Here is a 20689-nt window from a genome sequence, read left to right on the forward strand (position 1 = left end):
CTTAAGATTACTGTACTTTAGGCATTTTAACATATGCATGCTACATTTCAATTTTAAAATCTTAAAAATTTTTCTATTTTGAGATAAATTGCCCAAGAATGTGATTGGACTGTATTCTAAGCACATGTTTTAGTTTTATAAGAAACTGCCATACTCTTTTCCAGAGTGGCTGTATAATTTTATATCCCCAACATCAATGTAGGAGTGATCCAGTTTCTCCCTATCCTCTCCAGCATTTGGTTTTGTCACTACTTTTTATTTCAGCCATTCTGAAAGGTGTGTAATAACATCTCATGGTAGTTTTAATTTGCATTTTCCTAACGGCTAATGATATTAAACATGTCTTCATGTGTTTAGTTGCTATCTGTATGTCTTCTTCAGTGAAATATCCGTTCGTGTCTTTGCCCATTTTTTCTTTTTTTTGTTTTTAAACCATCTGAAGATTTCTTTATTTGAGATAAGTCTTTTTAAAATTTCTACCTTGTTGGAAAAAAATCTTTGCCCATTTTCTAATCAGATTGGTTCTTTGTTTTTGAATTTTGAGAGTGCTTTATACTTTAGATACAAATATTTTATTGGATATGTTCTTTACAAATATTTTCTCTGAGACTCTGGCTTATATTTTCACCTGCTTAATAGGGTCTTTCACAGAGAGGAGTTTTTAATTTTGATGAAGCCAAATTTATCAATCCTTCTTTTTATGGAGAGCACTTTTGGCATCAAGTCTAAGAACTCTTCGCCAACTTTTAGATCCCAAAGATTTCTCCTTTGTTATCTTCTAAAGTTTTATAGTTTTACATTTTATGATTAAGTCTGTAATAAACTTTGAGTTAATTTTTGTATCAGATGTGGTTTTTTAAGTTTTATTTTTCATTGAAGTATAGTTGATATTTATTAAATTTTTTTTTATTTAAGTATAGTTGATAAAATGTGAAGTTTAGGTTGAGGTTTATTTTATTTTTTTTCTGTCTGTGGACATCTAATTGCTCCAGCACTATTTGTGGAAAAGGCTATTGTTCTTCTGTTGAATGGCACTGTGCCTTTGCCAGAAAGCAGTTGGATATATTCTTGAGTCTAGTTCTGTAATTCTCTATTTTGTTCCATTAATCTATGTGTCTATCCCTCTGCCAAAACCATACTGTCTAGATTACTCTAGCTATATAATAAGTCCTGAAATCAGATAAAATGATTCCTCCTACTTTTTCTTCAAAAATGTTTTAGCTACACCAAGTCCTGTGACTTTCTATATAAAGTTAAGAATAATAAGCTTATCTGTATCTACAAAAAACCTTGATGGGATTTTGATATAAATTGCCTTAACAGATCAATTTGGGGAAAAACGGACATCTTTACTGTATGTTGAGTCTTCCAACCCATGAACACAGTACATTTATTTAGGTCTTCTTTGATTTGTTTCATTTTGTAGTTTTCAGCATGTAACTCCTGTCCATGTTTTGTTAGATTTATACCTAGGTATAATCTGAAAGCTTTTGGGAGCAATTGTAAATGGTATTTTGTTTTTAATTTTGGTTTCCAAGTGTTCACTGATACATAAAAATGTGACTGACTTTTGTTTGTTGGTTTTTTCCTGCAACCTAGCTGAACTTAGTTCTAACAGTTTTTGGGTGGATCCCTTGGGATCTTCTCTGTAGACAACAATGTCATCCTCAAATAGGGAGTTTATTTCCTCCTTTCCAATCTGTATGTCTTTTATTTTGTTTTCTTCCTCACTGCACTAGCTAGGACTTATGGTTGGATAGGAGTGGTTGAACGGAAATCTTTGCTTTGTTCATGATCTTCGAGGAAAGCATTCATCTTTCATTGTTAAGTATGATGCCATCTCTAGGCTCCTTGTAGATGCTGTTTATCAAGTTATCAGTTTGCTGAGTGTTCTTTATCATGAGTGGGTGAAATATTTTGTCAAATGTCTTATCTGTGTTAATAATCAACAAATTGGTCTATTTATTTTAAATTGTTGCATTTATGAGCATAAAGTTGTTTGCAGTATTTTCTTATCTCTTTTAATGGCTGCAGAATCCGTAGAGATAATCCCGTTTCATTCCTGACATTGCTGATTTGTGTCACCTCTCTCTCTCTCAGGTCTTGCTAGAGGTTTATCATTCACTGTTAATGACTTTTTGAAGAACCAGCTTTCTGTTTCATTACTTTGGTCTGTTGTTTCTGTTTTAAATTTTATTAATCTGTGCTCTTATTTTTGTTTTTCCTTCTTTCTGCTTCATTTGGGTTTATTTTGCCCTTTCTCCAGTTTCCAGAGGAAGAAACTTAGACTATTGATTTGAGTATGTTCTTCTTTTCTAATGCAAGCATTCAATGTGGCAATATTTTCCTCTCAGAACTGCCTTAGCTGCACCCCACATATCTTGATATGCTGTATTTTTGTTTTCACTTAGTTCAAAGTTTTTAATTTCCTTTGAGACTTCCTCTTTGACCCGTGGATTATTCAGAATTGTTTTAAATTTTTCACATGTTTAGAAGTGTTTGTTATCTTTCTGTTTTTGACAATGCATTTTGGTCTGAGAACATATTCTGTAGAATTTAAAATTTAAAAACTTTCTGAGGTCCTGGATATAGTTTTAACTTGATGAATGTTCCATGAACACTTGAAAACATTTGCTAGTCGTCAAGGCACTGGAATCCTATATAAATTCCCCTCCCGGCCAATATACCTACTACAGAAGCCTTTTTCACGACCAAACCCTAACTGAGATAGAAGGTTACACCCCACACTACACGGCAACCCATCCTGAAATCCTGCTGAACTTTCTGTCTTCTTTTCCTAAATCCTTTCTCATCTGCTGCCCCCTTGCTGGGTGTCTTCCTTTCTCCCTTCTGGCCCCACGCAGCCATTCCAGTCTCCCTGGTGCCAGCCTCATCTTTCTTCCCAGATCTCACGTCACACCCACTTCCCATCCCACTCTCTCCATCTCCTTTCTTACCTAAAGAATTGTTTTCTTCTCTCTCAAATTAAAACATGTGGCTCTTCTCTGCACCCCTGCCATCAGCTCATTAAGAATCTTCTTTGTGATTCACCCTCCTTAGAATGCAGGGGGGGATGGTAAACAGCGAATAACTTTCTTGCTCTCCTAGGGCTAAGTGTGCCCCCACCCTTGTATCTGTGGTGCAGGTGTCTTGTTGGCCATTGGCCCAGAGGTCTAAGTTGTGGGAAGCTTATTCACTGGTCCTTCTAGAATCTCTGAATGATAGGTTCTTGATATTCTTGATGCCCTGGGTTATGTTGAAATCTGCCGCTGATAATTCACAGCTCTCATCAAAGTGGGAAAATCCTGTAATTGATTTGTTCTGCCTCATGCTAACCGCAGAAGCTTAGGAGTCAAGAAAGACCTGGGCACAAATTTATCCTTTGCCATTCAGTTGGTAGCCATCTGGCAACCACGGTGGGTCACATAATCTACCATGACTTTAATCCTCATCTGGAAATTGCACACCTATAGAATCGTAAGGATAAATGTGATAAAGCACTTGGTATGAAACTCATCAAAAGATGATAGTTATTCTTACTGTGTGTTATTTCGTTGTTATGTTGTTGCTGTTACCGATGATAATGGCATTATATGTCAGTATCTCTTTTATCTTCCTCTTTTGAGCTTTTCCTTTTCTGGTCAGATAACTACATGCATACGGTGAACATTAGTAATTTCTGGACACACAGACAGACTATATTCTAGCCTCTCTTGCACTTAGGTGTGGCCATATGACTGAGTTCTAGCCGATGGAATGTGGACAGAAATGATGTGAGCGATTTCTCCACCAGCTCGCTCATAAGACCCTTCCAGGAGCATTCCTTCATACTCTTCCCCTTCCTCTCAGGTGATGCAGCTGTATACGTCTGGGTCTTAAATGCCAAGTTTAATGATAGCAGACACAGTACGTAGGTGCCTAGGTCCCTGAATGAATGATTGGAGACAGACTGCCACAAATTAATAACCCTGATTAGCTATAGGTGATCAAGAAACACTTCTACATGTTAAAGCTCACTGTACATTTTAGAGTTTGTGTGTTAGCAGCTAGCATTTTCTAAACTAACATAAAAATTGGTACCTTGAAGTGGTGCCATACAAAAATCTAAAACATATAGCACTGGCTTAATGTTCACGCAATGGGCTGCAAAGAAACTGATCTTAACTAGAAAGATGTGGTTGCCTGGAGTTGGGGGGTGGAGGGAGGGATGGATTTCAAAGGGGCACAGGGAGTCTCTTGGAGGGGATGGAAACGTTCGTATCTTGACTATGGGAGTTGTATCCCAGATATATACGACTGTCAAAATTCATCAAATTGTAGACATTAAATGGATATAATTTATTGTCCAAAAATTATATCTCAATAAGTTGTTGGAAAAAACCCAACTCCCATCTATGTTAAACGACCTATCTTATAGGCATCAGGTTCCCAGACCCTGAGGTGAGGATTCATGTGTGAGTGATTTACTCAGTGAGTGCTCCCAGAAGACACCAGCAAGGGAGTGAGAGAGCAGGACAAGGAGGGAGGAAGCAGCAGGACTGCGGTCTCAGGCAGAGTTCCCCCCAGTGGCCTCCACCTGATCCTGAGGGGGGCTCTGGGGCATGAGCCTCACAGTGTGTCCTGTTTCAAGACAAGGCAGTAGGAGAGATTCCTCCCGGAGCCTGAGGACAATCCTCCACAGTGAGTCACAGGTGCAGTGGCTGGAAACAAAAGAGCACAGAAGCTGGGGAAGGAGAGCCAGAAATGGGAAAGGGATTCAAGGGGATCCAGCAGAGCACCGCCAATATCCATTACACCCTCTTAGAAGAACTCGTTCCTTATTATGATGAAGTATAATATGCCTGCTTTCTTCAGATTGTTTTCTAAACGCCGAATTACTAAAGCAAAGGTGTCCTGACATGCAAATCATCTGCAGAATCTTGGGCACGGACCACTGGAGTGGGATGAAGGGCCAGCACCAACTGACCCACGGCAGCAGCCCACCCGCTTGGGCCACATCCACAGACCCCTGCGGGGAGAGCAGGCACAGTGGTTGGGGGAGGGGCTGGAAGCAGACAAATGTGGGTTCCAGGACGAGCCCCACCATTTTCTGGTTGTGTGGTCCTGCAGCTGTTGCTTAACCCACTCGCCTCACTTCCTCCTCTGAGAAATGGAAAAAACAAACTTATTTACCTCACAGGGTCACCGAAAGGTTTAAAGAGACAAAACACGTAAAGCCCTTAGCAGATCCCTGGTGTGACATGTGACACAAGTGCTCAGGAAAAACTGCTCATATCCCTGAACAATCATTTCTCTCCTCCCCCCACAACTTCCCCACCGTTCACGGCAGCCCCTACCCCGCCACTCCTGGTCACCGTCTGCGTCCGCTGATGCCGTCTGGAGCTCAGGACTGACACACCTTCCCTCCAACCCTCATGCTAGCTCTTTTAGCTTTTCCAGAGCAGAGGCTCTGGCACATTTTAGGATTCATTCAGAATTTGTACGGGTCAAAACAGAGGCTTGACGCGTTTAGAAAGTATCCAGATTAATCTTGCGGGTGGGATGCAAAACAACACCCCATAGGAAAACTAACCATCCAGTTCTCTCCACCCCAAGTTACACTTCTAGGTGTCCTTCTAGCCACTGGGGTTTATAGAAACCTCCAAAACGCCGTATTACTTAGTTGTGAACAAAGCAGAAATTAAATTTTCTCATTTGGTGGAAACATTTCTGGCTGACATTTGGGAAAAGGGAAGAGATTAGCTTAAAGATCTAGTATCTCCCCATCCCTCATATCTCCGGTTTCTCTTGTCTGTTTACCTACCCTTTCTCTCTCTCTCCTCTCGTACATTTCCAAGGGCCCATCTCATAGTTTGAGAAACCAAGGAAGAAAGGACATCACTTATTCTACTTGACAGATATTATGCAGGTTTTCCCTGTTCATGCAGAGGTACTTACCATACCTCGGGGAGAAAACTGTATTTTCTACATCACTTCTAAATCGTTGTTCACTTTTCTCTTCATTATTATATTTATTTGCTAATTTTGATACTAGATTTTTCCTTCAATATTGACATAACAGAATGAAACAGAGCAAAATAAAACATACAGAATAGTGAGAGCAACAACAGCCACACCCAGTTTCTCACGGGAATGGCCTCAAGGGACCTGGGCTCTGTTTTGAAGCTAGTTTGAATATGCAGGTTGGGTTAGTCCAGATCTCTGAAAAGCAGACACCCAGCAGGTTTTATACCTTTATCAGAGGAGGCACCTGTGAGGGAAAATGGGCGGGTGCTGTCAGGCCCCAAGTGAAGCAGGGAGCAAGGGAAGGGTGGCAGAAGACTCCCAGCCTGTTGTGTAGACTAAGGGGAGTCTGGCATGTCCACTGGGGAGCCCTCGAGCTAAAGCCAGTCATCAGAGGAGGCCATGTCTCCCAGGAGTGGGCATGCTCGGTTTCCTTGTGGGCTGGGTCAGGGGTGGTGCAGGCCACAGGAAGCGTGGCCTTGGGGCAAACAGAGCATTGGTTTCAGAGCCCAGCAGCGGGGCTTGGTCAGTCACACACCCTGCAGTTGGAGATGTGCCAGGTGCATGCTCACGGCCGCCCGGTGGGTGGTTCACTGCATCCTTGGTTTAATTCTAGATGGCAGGTGGAGGCCAATACTGAGTCTAGACTCTGCTCTTCTGTTCAAATCTTGAGACGCCCACTACCTCCCCAAATAACACAGCTTCCATGTGGTCACTCCAATCTGTCTTGCAGAAGAGTCTATGATGGGGGAGAGTCCTTTTTGTACAGGTCTGCTTCTGTTGATTTTGGGGCTTTACAGAAGGGCAGCGTGCTGTCGATGGAGGGAACTCAGAAATACACTTGACCAAGTGCCAGAGGCAGGTGCCGCTGGCTGCATGAATCCTTCCCTTAACTCCACTGGGAACATGTTAGTAAGAGGAGGTAAATGGCTGGAGCCCACCTTCCTGCCCCAGGACCCTGCACCCAAGAGCTGGTGTCGAAGATGGGGGCAATTAAAGGAAGCCGCATACTTCTCCCTGCTGCTCTGGCAATCACTTCCTTTCACACGCTCAAGGCCATGGTTGACCTGAACCTTCCGCAAGAAACTTCTGGCCCCTTGATAGCTTCTGAACACCTTTTGCTTGCTTGTTTGTTTTCCCCTCAGATGCTCCCATATTCCTAAGCTGTCTTCTGTTTGGTTTGCTGTTGTTGTTGTTGTCGTTTTGGTGGGTTTTCCTCCAAAATGTTTCTTATGTGCACTGAGAATCTGAAAGATCAGAGGCATCAGTGTTTGGTGTCAGGTTTTCCTGTGTACCTTGGGAACCTGTGAGTTGAATGCCTTGAGAAGCCTGAAAGAAGCACCAAAAATCTCCTGCCCATCCTGGGAAGAGCCAGACAGAACAAGCCACTCTGGACCTTGGGGAAACCACTTTGGGTTCTGCCTTTACATTTTGACATCCTCATCTTCAGCTGAAGGCACCAGTCCTTCAGATGGTGGTACAGTGCAGGAAAAATGACCACCAGTGAACAGTCCAAACTCTGGGGTGGAGCCCAACTCTGCCTTTCAGCCTCTCTGTGGTGTTTGCCAAGTCCCTTGTTGAATCTCAGTTTCCTCATCTACAACATGGGGTATCAACAGCATCCCTATCAACCTCGTGCGGCTGCTATGGAGACCCTTGTCAAAATGAGAGGACAGGCCAGAAAGGCAGTTGGCAACTGTACTGTGCTGTGCCCATGTGATGACCAGTCATCAGACAAGCACCCCACAGAGTTCTCCTACCCAACCTTAGTCTTGAGGGATGATAACAGGTGTTATTTGAAAAAAAAAAAAAAATGTTTTTTCTACCTTAAAAAACATTTGAGGAATGCAAGGTTAACCATGTTTAAACCTGTTCCTCACTGTGGATTTCTCAGAGACTTTAATGTCCTATGAATCTCCAGGAGTGTTTCCACACAGTGTCTGAGAGGATATGCTTTCTGTGCAAACCTGTGGGCTCCCACACCACACGCTCAGTTGGAAACGCCGTATTCGATAACATGATGGTCCATGAGTGGAGGACGTAGGTGTCAGACTTGGTGCCATCCCCCATGCTGATGCTTGGATCATAAGAAACTTGAAAGACAGATGAGTTCATTTAACCAATGGAGAGTTGATATGGGGCTACAACCTGGCAGACCGAACGCTCTTGATACCCAAAAAAAAAAAAAAAAAAAGCCCAGGAGAAATCCCTGACATGTGTGACGAATCTGACCAAGATCTCCCAGGGTCACCAGGGCCCTTCCAGAGTCCACACAGGCTCCTGAGATATCCTGATATCCTGATATATCCTGATATTGTTAGAAATATCACATTTCTAACAATAATCCTATGTGATCGTGATTCTTGGAGAACTGGCCCATGGGAAAGGCCAACCCTATAATAACAGAAAGCAATGGAAGACTTGTTTTCTTTCTCTTATTCAGAGCAGAGGCTTGCAGTTCTCCTAACTCTTCTCTGACGGGGGTTCTACTGACCACCTGAGGTTGAATGCTGGCTGTCAAGCTCCCTCAAACTGGGGCCTCCAGTATGCCCGTGAGCCCTCCCAGCAGAGTCTTTGTCAAGCATCTGCTGTGTATGCAGGACTGTGCCATTTGAAGCATATGGCTCAGTCCTGCATACACAGCAGATGCCTGATAAACACTTGGTGAATTTCATTGTCTTGCCCACTTAGCCAGTGTATCACAGCTCACACCACCTGTGGTCAGACCTCTCCCCACAAATACTGGGTGAACACTGGTCTGTGCCCAGGACCATCCTAGGTCTTGTGGACACATCAGCACATAGAGCAGGCACACGGCTCTGCCCTTTGAGGCTTCTGTAACAGTGGTGTTCTACCCACCCCTTACGGTTGCTTAGCCACGGATAGTCCACAAAGACTTTTTTAGGAATTCCTTTATTTTTATTATTTATTTATTTATTTTTTTGGCTGTGTTGGGTCTTCGTTTCTGTGCAAGGGCTTTCTCTAGTTGCGGCAAGCGGGGGCCACTCTTCATCGCGGTGCGCGGGCCTCTCACTAGCGCGGCCTCTCTTGTTGCGGAGCACAGGCTCCAGACGCGCAGGCTCAGTAATTGTGGTTCACGGGCCTAGTTGCTCCGCGGCATGTGGGATCCTCCCAGACCAGGGCTCGAACCCGTGTCCCCTGCATTGGCAGGCAGATTCTCAACCACTGTGCCACCAGGGAAGCCCCCACAGAGACTTTTTACGTATTTATCTTAGTTGGTTCCATGGCAACCCTATGATGTAGTTATTATTATTCCCAGTTGACAGATGAGAAAGCTGAGGTCCAGCAAGATTAAATGATTAACCCAAGGTCATGCAGCTGTGGGCGCCCCAACTGAAACTCAAGCTCAAGTCTTCTTGGGTTGTGTAAACCCATACTACAACTCGCCTCATCAAAGTCTCCCATTGAGCTCTGCAGAATAATTAGGTTATCCCCTAGCCATCAGTCTTTCTTTACAAGGAAATCCCGATTTCATTTTTTATCCTGTCTCCTCAAAGGTCAAAGCCATGCTTATTCAAGAATTATCCCCCCTTCCAAAACAATGAGCAATTTCAAGGGAAGGCAGAACCCCTAAAATAGCTGCTAAACATCAACGGCGTTCATCTCAAGGATTACTCAACTGAGTGCTTAGTGTGTGATCTCAATCATAGAAAAGAAGAACTGCTCTTAAGCTCGATTATCTTTTGAAAAATTTGCAAAACCGTAGAAGCTAAGCCCGTTTGAAACAGGAAGCTGTGTTCCTTCCTACCTTACTAATGTCTCTGGTGGTATCAGATGGTATCTCCGTTTCATGAGTAGCAAGACCTAAGCTATCACTGGACGCATAAAGGACTTTGCTAAATTGGCAGGTACCACTGTCTTCTTTTTGTTCTCATCTGGGCGAGAACTTATTAAATGCAACAAAAGTTGTTTATTCAGGAGAGGTTTCCAGGTAGATCGTCAGGTTCCTAGGAAAAAGGAGATGGAGCAAGGGGTCTAGCCAGGCGGAAGCAATTCCTCCCAGGAGTGCTCTTGGATGGAGGAGGTAGAGAGGGAGGCCTGCTGCAAGGCAGTAGGTAGTGTGGGGCCAAAGTGGGAGAGCAGATTGTGAAATATGTCCATTTTCTTCTTGCTTTCTCCCTTTCTGCCTTTCTCTCATCCGTACCATGATGTGTTTGCCTCTTCCACTCATCCACACTTGGCCTTTTATCCTCTTCGGTCAACATGCCCAAGACTGTGACCGTGCTGCCTTCCCTGGGCTTTCATAAATTCTCAACTATTGAGAGGATGACCACTCCAAAAGGGTTATACTTAGTACCTTTGTGTTATTGATACTGATTTGTAAGAAACATTCAGTGAAAGTATAATTGACATATGTGTACATACTTTTATGTATTACATCTGTATATATATGTATATATTTCAATTTTTCATTGAAAATCCACTCTAAGTCAGGCTATTAGATGGATCAGTTGTTCGGCTGATTTGGTGTCTTTTTATCTGGATCTACAAAGTTGACTGTTTGCTTTTCCTGGATCTATATTAGAGGGTAAGAAGAGAAAGCCTTCCTTATTTTCTGGGAAACCTTCAATTGGTTGGGGATGAAAGTTAACTGTTGTGTGACAAGTGTTTCGAGGGGAGGCGGTGGGATTATGCGGTCTTTGGTACGTGGAAGTGATAGGAGTTGGAGTGTGTCTGAAGCTCTTTTCAGAAAATGGTGATGATTACCATGAACTATGAAGGCAGAGTTATTTCTCCTAGGGGAATAACTGCATGACTTAATAAGAAAAAAGCAGATATACCCAGCAGAATAAAATGTGTAAAGGGCACAAACAGGTAATTCGCAGAAAAGGAAATACAAATGATTAATAATTACAGCTAAAAAAAAACCCCTCAGTAATTAAATAAGTGTTAGTTACATAAATAATGACATCCTTGTTGCCTGTAAAATTGGCTGAGGAATTTTTTTCTCTTAGATCTCCGTATTGATGGATGCTTGCTGAGACTGGCACCATCACCTACTAGTATATATATTGTTACACACCTTCTGGAAGCAATTTGGCAAAATGCATCAAGAGTCTTAGAAATATGACTAGCGGTAGAAACTGTGCTTTGGGAAATCTACTTTAAGGAAATAATAAAAATACAGATAAAGATGTTTACTGCAGCATTATTTGTAAAGGTGCAAATTGGAAACAACTTAATCACACAACAGTAAGACAATGATTAAATAACCATAAATATACAATATGTTGAAGTTGTTACAAATTATATTTTCAAATAATTTTTAACCACATGGAACTAGGTGCAGGGTATAAAATTTTAAGTATCAGAATACAAAAGGGCATACAAGTGTGGTATCAACTTTAACAAACATGGGGCCTAGAAAAGAAGCAGTGGTTCTCTCTCCAAGGCACAGGTGGAGGTGGAAATACCAGGGTCCAGGAAGCTGACGCTCCAGTATGCTGAACATCCCAACCATGTTATTTTGACTACATAGGCATAATTTCCCCATAAAACATTTCTTCATGATCATCTCTTTCAACTAAGTAACATATCAGCCTGTATACAAACACTAAAAATCAGCCACACTGGAAACACCTGCTACTGGAATATAAAGTGTAAATCTAATCCTTGAACAAGGAAGTTGGTAAAAATATCCAAAGTCACTTGGCAGGTGGATGAAACCAAGTCACTTAACTGACTACACTCCGAGAATAGCATGTAAACTTTGCTCTAGCAACTAATAATATGAGTGGCAGCTGTGCAAGCCCATGTGCTGCTCTAAAATATAAAGGCTGGGAGATGTCTGCATCTGGGAAGAAGACTGCATTTATTCATGATTTCAACCTTGAGAGGTTCTTGTGTATTTCTAGGGAGGGAGCTTACTGGCTCGCAAGACAGCCCATTCTGTTCCTGTACGACTTGGTTCTCAGCAAGTTCTTCCCCATATGTGACTGAATGTCGTTTCTTCCAATACCATCAAATTCCTGCTCTCTGGAGAGTCTACTCCCTCCTCTACAGGAAAAGCTATCCCATTACAGGCTTTCCCTTCTCAAAGGAATCCAAAACATCACCTAATCCAGTTCTTTAATAAAAAAAGATTAGAAAACTTTGGTCCAGATCAAAGATGTATAAATATTGGGATAAAAAAAAAAGAAAAGAAACTAAAATAAATCTGAAGACTTTTTTCATACAAAACATTCAGGTTCTGCCAACTACAGCTGATGTCTCTGGACCTTTATCATCCTAGCCTGTCCTGTGCTCCAGGTTGATACTAACCCTCTTAAAATGTGGTACCTGGGACAGAAGCTAATATTTCAAATGTATAGTCTGAAAAGTGAAAAGCAAGGTAAAATTATTCTGCTCCATCCTTGTATTCATTTAAGAAGCATTTATGCAGCAGCTATTACTTGTCAGGCATTATACGGGGCACTAGTCCTGCACTGTCCAATATGGTGGCTACTTGCCACATGTGGCTATTCCAATTGAACTTAATTAAATTTAAATAACATGAAAAGCTCAGTTCTTCAGCAGCAGTAGCCACATTCCAAGTGCTCAACAGCCACGTGGCGTGTAGGTGCTTTACTGAACAGCACAGATACAGAACATTCCATCACTGCAGAAAAGTTCTATTGGATAGTGCTGTATCAGATCATTATTTTTTCTGACTATCCCAGGTTCGCTGTGGAAAGAAGTGCAAGGGGAGGGGGACTGGTTTAAAACTGTGTAGGTGGGAAGCAATTTGAGGAGCTAGATGGATAGGTAATTGAATGAATAATTCTGGATGATCTATTAACATAGACGAAGACTGAATTAGCTCTGGGGGTTGGCTTCTAAAGAGCCTGCAACTGAGGATACTCTTAGTTCAACCCCTAAATTTCCTCTTTTCTTCTCACTTAAGTTTAAGGAGGTTGGAGGGATGTAACTCAGAGACAGTAAACAGATTCAAAAAATTTAGGAGGGTGCAGTGTATCATCTATCTATCTATCTGTCTATCTACCTACCTATTCCTGTCATCTTTGTGAAAGATAATCTAACCTCGATGATTCTTCATTGGAATGTCAGTCAGTAAATGGATTAATATAATCTTGGGTTCCCATTAGGTTATTTAATTTGCTTGAGATCCAAAACCATTTGTAGAAATTCAAAATCCTCATTTACTGTAACTAAAGATTTTAATGAAGGCTGAAATGTCTTGTTAAAACATTACTGGATACCAATCACTGTGTTTTCTATAACCTCACTCCCTCACCTCCCTCAAGACTTTTCTCAGATGTCATCTCACGAGCTCCTTGTTGACCCCCTCCAATTTAAACTGCACCTCTCCAACCCCATCCTACTGCCTTTCTTCATCTCCTACTTTATCTTTCTCTGTAGCACTCATGACCATCTGAGACACTGTAGTTTTTAGTTATATATTATTCCCCAACTAGAATATAAGCTTCATGAGGTCAGAGAGTTTTGTCTATTCTGTTCACTGATATGCCTCTGTCCCTGGAACAGTGCCTGGCATATCATAGGTGCTAATAAGTATTTGCTGAATGAACGACTGGAGAACCCCATGAGGCAGTAACTCTTCTTATCACCAGGTTACACATAAAGATTCTGAAGCACAGAGAGGTTAACCTACTTGCTCTAGGTCACACAGTCATTTCTTCAGACTCAGGAATTGAATAATTATCCTAGACTGAGGACGACCAAGGATATATAAGCAAGAAAATCTTACAACTATGATTCATTGGCACCAAATACCCATGAAACCAAAAGTATCTAGGGCCTTAGGCATGGAACCTGATCTTAACAGCAGGTGGTCCTGCAGGAGTGATCACCACCAGGAGTCACCTGTAGGCAGGGCTCTTCCAGATGGACAGGCAGTTTCAGGATGGTAAGCACTGACTTCACACCTGCTCTCTTCTCTATATTCTTTAGACGATTTATCAAGTTCACCTAAGAGGCGGATCCCCTCAAAGAGACTAAGCACTTACACACACACACACACACACACACCCCCCACCGATTAGTGATGTTACTAAACTGGGATATCATTCAGCATGTGGCCTTCTATCAGACATGCCTGGTTTTAACCAAACTCCCGCTACTGTCAAGGATCAGCACTCTTCATCATAGGCATGACAGTTTTCCACTTTAGCAAAGTTTTAGAATAAAACGGATTTCAAATTAATAGTATCTTTTTTGTACTTTGGGGACTTTGAAAGGTTGGGGGGTAGGATGTCCAATGATAATCAGGAACCAGACAAACGTACTAACACCACTATTCTTTAACATCACTGTGGAAGTTCCAGCCAAAGCAATAAGGTGAGAGAAACAAATAAGAAATACCAGAAAGGAGGATATAATCTTATCACTGTGTCACAGATAATATGATTATCTATCTAGGAGTCCTAAAGGAATTTATTTTTAAAAATCAGTAAGGTAATCAGCTTAAAACATGTAAAATAATTTTTTTTATACTACCAACGATTGGTTAGAAAATTTGTTAGGGAAAAATATATCATTCACAGTAACCTCAGAAATATAAAGGCAGATAAAAATTTAAAAAGAAATGTGCAAGACCAATAACTTAAAGCCCTATGGCAAGCAGACATAGCATGTTCCCAGATATAAACGTTTGATATGTAAACTTGTCAATTCTTCCTAAACTTATTTACAAATGTAACAAAATTCCACTCAAAATTATGTTTTTGTAAGTAACTGACCAAGTGATACAAAAGTTTATCTAATAGGACAAATGGCTCTAACAGATAAGACATATTGCAAAATGAAAAATGAAAGGCAGTTGTATAATCGGATAATCTATATAAATAATCTAATAAATCTACAGTAATTAAAAGAGTGTTTCTGGCACAGAAATCAATGGAATGTAAAGTACACAAGCAGAATCAGGAACCTGAGGGAACATATGGCAAAGGTGATGTTTCCAGCCCAAGGAGGAGACAGAGGGTAGTTACTCAACATATGGTGTCTTTAAATTGGTCAACCATTCAGAGAGAAATAAAATAGAAATGCACTTCACGCCATATATCAAACCAAACTAAAAGATATTAGTGATCTGCATGTATAAAAATGGAACCATAAAAATACTAGAATATATATAAACATTTATGTAATCTTGGGGTGTGGAGGCCCTTACTAAATGGAACCCTAAGGCAATAACAGTGTGGTCTTTGGAGACACAGAGTCCCAGCCCTGCCGTGCATCAACGGAATAGTGACTGAGCCTTGCCACGCCTCTGTTTGCTCATCTATAAAATGGGGATATAAAAACCTACCTTGCAAAGCTGTGAAGACAAACAAGCCTGTATAAAGTGCTGGCCTAAGGAAGGCACAGTTATTACTCACTCTTGTCTCACACTAGTTATGTGTAAAGAACATAAACTTCCTGAACTCAGAGGCCATTTTCTTCTCAGTATTTTTTCCTTCCCAGGTGGTTGCTGACAATAAGGGGGAAAAAACTACATCATACAAAGAAAGCTTCTGACGATATCATGCATTATTTGATCCATGCTGAGAAATAAATGTTTCCTTCAGTCAGAGGCACTGTGCTGGCTGGGGCTCAGGACCAAGGAGCTGGAGGCCCAGTGCACTGGTTTGATTTGCGGTGTCTTTAGAGTTTAATAAGATTCTTTGAGTGGATTCTCATTAGGAGGGGCTCTGGCTTGCATTTGGGGAGGGTCCAGAGAAATGGTCTCCACGTCTTCAAAGACAGGAAGGTTTGAATTACTGTAAACCCTGGGGGGTGGCCTTCTGATGTGCACTCTGGACATTTAAGCACAGTGTCCAGCTATACAGGCTGAAAGGCTGGCCCAGCAAGAGAAGAGCAGGGGCCCTGTGAACATCCTCCAAATTAAGAATTTGCCAAAAGCGCTAAGAATCGTGGAGTGGGAAGAAGAGAAAAGGTGGGCATGAGAGTATCACGCACTGAATAATTTGGAGGCATCCTGGGAGCTGGTGTCCTCACAGCCCACCTGTCCACACGAAGGTGCCCGCCGTGGTCATCTGAAAGGCCTTCTCACTCTTTCCGTGGAGGCCTGCTGAGCCCCAGCCAAAGCAGGTCTCAAGACCCTAAAAGACGCCTCCCCTACCCCAGTCTGGGGGTTGTATGTCAGCTCCACCCAAGATCAAAGGGGAGAACCTGGCTACTAAGATCTCCAAATTTCAAAACAAAATTCAAATGCTTTACCTAGTGTGTCCTCTTCTTCAAGTTTCTTAGATCTCAGTTTGTGGTTTCAAGTTCTGATGAGGAAACCCTTCATCTTTTAATTTGTTTTCAACCCAATTACCTTTAGAAAATGTGTCTGCCAAATCTTCCAGCAGTCCCTGCCTAAAAACACTAGCTTTCAATGACAGTTTAACTGATAAGGGAATATAGAAAAATTTTAAATTTTACAGCTTTAAAAATGATAATCCACCTACCCCCCACAGCTATTTTGATTATTTGCCTGTTGCCTTTTATATGTACATATAATTTCATGCTGTTGCAATCTTCGTTTACACACTTTACATTCTCTTCATTTTTATAAACATTTGTCTGTGATTCTATCTGGTATCCAAAACCAGTTTTAATGACTACATAATAATCTATTGTGTAAATGGACTACAATTTATTCAAAATATCCTTCATGTCTCAAACATTTAGATTGTTCCCATTTCTTGTTTTTCTACTACAAAAACAATGCCACAGTGAACACCTTTGTGCACATTATGTATTGGACCTTTTCCCCTTAGGGTAAATTCCCAGGATTAGAACTACTGGATCAAAGCCATGTGTATCTTGATGGTTCCTGTTATATATGAAATTTATTAAAACAAGTTACATTGCATCATCAGTGAATAAGCGCTCCAGCAATGAATAAGGTTCACTGAAAACTCACTAGCATTGAGTATCATCATTACATTTTTTTTATAATTAAAATGGCATTTCAAACTTAAATATATTTTCTAGAGAAGGGTCTCCAATTCTAAATATTTCTTTTCAATTCAGTTTTGCAACACTCATTAAAATTTTACACTGGTGAATGTGAAATTATGAAATTATGAGGTATCCATTACCTCATACCATTTACCACAGTATAAATGGAGGTTGCATATATATTTAGCTGGACCTGGCCAGAAAAGAATGGCAGGGAGAGGGCTCCTCTACTTCTGAGTCCAGGAATTGTGAGAAAGGAGACTATGGAAGGAAGCAGTCACATCTGTGTGTCCCATCTCTCCCATCCAGGCTTTGACCAGAGTTGGGGGGTGTGGAGGGCTGTTTGATAAATTGGGGGTACCCCCAAGAGGATGTCTCTCTTCAAGGCACCTCCTTACCCACATGGGGTGGCTAGCGCAGTTAAGCTGGTGGTCAGGCAGAAAAAAGATCTGGTTTGCAGTCTTGGGTGTCCCTTGGTTTGTACGTGGCATGGACATGGAGTCAAGGAGAAGCATGTCTGCCTGGGCACCTGCCAGTTCAGGAGAAAGAGCACAGCCTGGGCCAGAAACCTGATGGAGACGTGCTTCTCCATTCCAGCCAGAGCCGAGGGAACACTCCATCACCTGGGAGAGGTCACTGTGCCCGGGGAGGACTGAGAATGAATCGATCCTGAAGCTATTAGCTACAAACCACTGCAGCAGATGCCAGCACAAGGCTCAGGGTTGGGACTAGGTTGACCCCCCTCAGCAGACACAAGCCACGTAAATCAAGAACCAACAGGAGACTAGGGTACCCCCTTCTCCCTCTGCCCACGCATCGAGTCATGCTAGCCCTTCCCCCATATCTCCACTGCCATCTTAGAAAGAACCAATGAGAGAAGACAAGGAACCGAAATTATAAGCTGGCAACAGAGGACGAGTAAAACCTAGTCATCATTCAAATCAATGGATGGATCAGACTAAATTTAAACCACTTAGCACTAAAATTTGTGAATACTTTTTCCTGCTACCCAGCAGGTGGGAAGCTAGTAACAGAGATCCAAATAGTTTTGGAGACTAAAGAAACTTCATTTACAGTGCACGGTTGAGTTGTACTGTGAGCAATTTTAGTGAACCAGCTAAAGGAGTATGATCTCAATTTTTGTAAAACTTCGTATCCGCGTATGCATATCTACATAGAGAAATGTTATTGGTGGTAAACGCATCATGGTGAGACTTGGGGTGGTTTTTACTGTGTGTGTGTGTGTGTGTGTGTGTGTGCGCGCGCGCGCACGCATGTGCGCGCGCCTTTCTTTATTGTTGATGTTGTTTACTATTATTGTATCATTTTTCCGAACTGCAAGGACTGTGAATAGGACTGCAGACAGATAAAAACCTTATCTGTTTTTGTGTCTCTGACCCCATGTAACTAGTAATCAACGACTTGGCTTCTGACTCTACAGAACCTGCTTGCTTCCCTGTGCTTTGCAGTCTAGGCACCCCCCCATACGAAGATTCTATAATCTTATACTGATCATATTGGATTTATGGAAGTGACACATGAATTAAAGATGATCCTCAAGTTGAACAAAACTTCAGTGAAATTTTTTTTAAAGTCTGAAGTGTTTTTAGATCAGTCTGGGAGAAAAGGAAAGAATATACAAATAATTAATGGTGAGTAGAGGCTCTGTTCCTTTCTTGCTTTAGACATTAAGATTTAGAGAGACACTCATGATTGAAAATGCATAACAGACAAAATGATGGGTATTTTTTCTCAGCTGCTGTGGATTTTGCCATTAGGAATAAGAATGCTGATAAGATCATACAAATCAGTTGTTCCTCAATTCCATTTTTCACCTCAAAAGCCTGAAGGTGTCACTTATCAGCAGATGATGTACCAGGACAGAGCTATGAAAATAGATCAAGTTCTATCCAACAGCCCCTACTTTTTCCTGATTTCATACGAAATGGCTTCTCATTGCCTTTCTTTCACTTCTGCTTCCTACCAATTTTACAGTTTTTTTCTAATTTAAAATGGGATCTCATGTAGACTGTCTGATCTGATGCTCACCACAACCTTGGGTGCTACCATGATCCTTATTTTAGAGATGGTTAAACGAGGCTCAGAGTTACAGGCCTGTCCAAGTCCTATCGCTGGCGAGCAGAGCAGCCAGGAACAGCTCCTGTGTCTCCCCTCTCTACTCTCACTTGGACTACACAGAACCCTGACAGGTGCTGACCTCTGGGGTCCCAGTATTCTCTTAAGAAGCAAACACAATCCTTGCCATTGGTTCCAATTATTGCAGTTCGAAGACTTGCCTTGAGAAATGCCTGCTGACATACATTCATGACCTCACATTGGTGCCTTCATAGAAAGAAGCAAGTCGGTAGGACTCCTTCTGAGGAGGCAGTGCAGGGATTAACTGCCCTTCATGGACTCCTCCCTTGTCTGTTTTTCCTTCTTCTCCAGCCAAGTCTGTAATCTTAAGAAAAGCAGGCACTGGCCCTAGGGATCCTGCTCTAAAAAATATCAAATCTAATATGAAGTCCCATTGGCCTATGCTCAGCTCCTTTATGAAGGAGAAGCTCTAAGGGGTTTGCTCTTGGCACATGACTGGCTTATGTCAGCATTGTCACAAACAGGAAAAGGGAATGCTGCTTATAATTATTACAATAGTTTGTAACTACTATAATAGCTAAGTCTTCAAAAGTTAAAGATCATCCCAGCTTACCCTTCCCCCTCCCCATATCCTCAAGTCCATTCTCTACGTCTGCATCTTTATTCCTATCCTGTCCCTAGGTTCTTCAGAACCTTTTTAGATTCCATATATATGTGTTAGGATATGGTATTTTTCTCTTTCTGACTTAATTCACTCTGTATGACAGACTCTAGGTCTATCCACCTCACTATAAATAACTCAATTTCCTTTCTTTTTATGGCTGAGTAATATTCCATTGTATATATGTGCCACATCTTCTTTATCCACTCATCTGTCAGTGGACACTTAGGTTGCTTCCATGTCCTGGCTATTGTACATAGTGCTGCAATGAACACTGTGGTACATGAATCTTTTTGAATTATGGTTTTCTCGGGGTATATGCCCAATAGTGGGATTGCTGGGTCATAGAGACTGGCAATGACATATATACACTACCAAACGTAAAATAGATAGCTAGTGCGAAGAAGCCCCATAGCACAGGGAGATCAGCTCGGTGCTTTGTGACCACCTAGAGGGGTGGGATAGGGAGGGTGGGAGGGAGACGCAAGAGGGAGAGGATATGGGGATATATGTATACGTATAGCTGATTCACTTTGTTATACAGCAGAAACTAACACAACAATGTACAGCAATTATATTCCAATAAGGATGTCAGAAAAAAAAAAGTTAAAAATCACTGCACTTGAATCTAGGGATGAGAGAACTGGACATAGACACTGAAGACCTAGCCTGAACTTTTGCAATTACTTACTAGAGGATTTTAGGCTAATTATTAAATTTCTTTAAGGTTCAATCTCCCCATTAGCTATGATGAACAGCACATTGTTATGGAGCCATGGAGAGGGGGTAGTTATTTCTAATGATAATAATCACTATTATCATTATTACCACTATTATTATTATTATTAGCATTTGGTTTTTAAATAGGTAAGATGATTTTGAAAGTCATATATAAACCATAACACATAAAATGCAAAATACCTTAAAAGATACAGTAATAATAAAATTGCTATAATATTATTGTTATCATTACCCAATCTGTCTCTTCCCATTTTG

At 41.5% G+C, this 20689-nt stretch overlaps 1 protein-coding gene across 3 annotated transcripts in view; it reads left to right on the forward strand.

The window, feature by feature from the left end:
- Positions 1–20689, forward strand: part of CCR3 (C-C motif chemokine receptor 3) — a 58202-nt gene that overhangs the window by 30064 nt on the left and 7449 nt on the right. Inside the window, exon 1 of one of the 3 annotated variants that reach the window (XM_082413885.1) lies at positions 9216–9872. The exons of 1 other annotated variant lie outside the window; for it this stretch is intronic. Coding sequence is in view for 1 of the 2 variants with exons in the window: in XM_082413883.1 (XP_082270009.1) it covers positions 18461–18587 (127 nt within the window). In the remaining variant the exon portion in view is untranslated. Of the gene's footprint in view, positions 1–9215; positions 9873–18217; positions 18588–20689 lie in introns of those variants that run through there. One more of the 3 variants, XM_082413883.1, reaches the window with a different exon arrangement.

This window comes from Balaenoptera physalus (assembly GCF_965194825.1).
Source record: "Balaenoptera physalus genome assembly, chromosome: 11".
Taxonomy (NCBI): domain Eukaryota; kingdom Metazoa; phylum Chordata; class Mammalia; order Artiodactyla; family Balaenopteridae; genus Balaenoptera; species Balaenoptera physalus.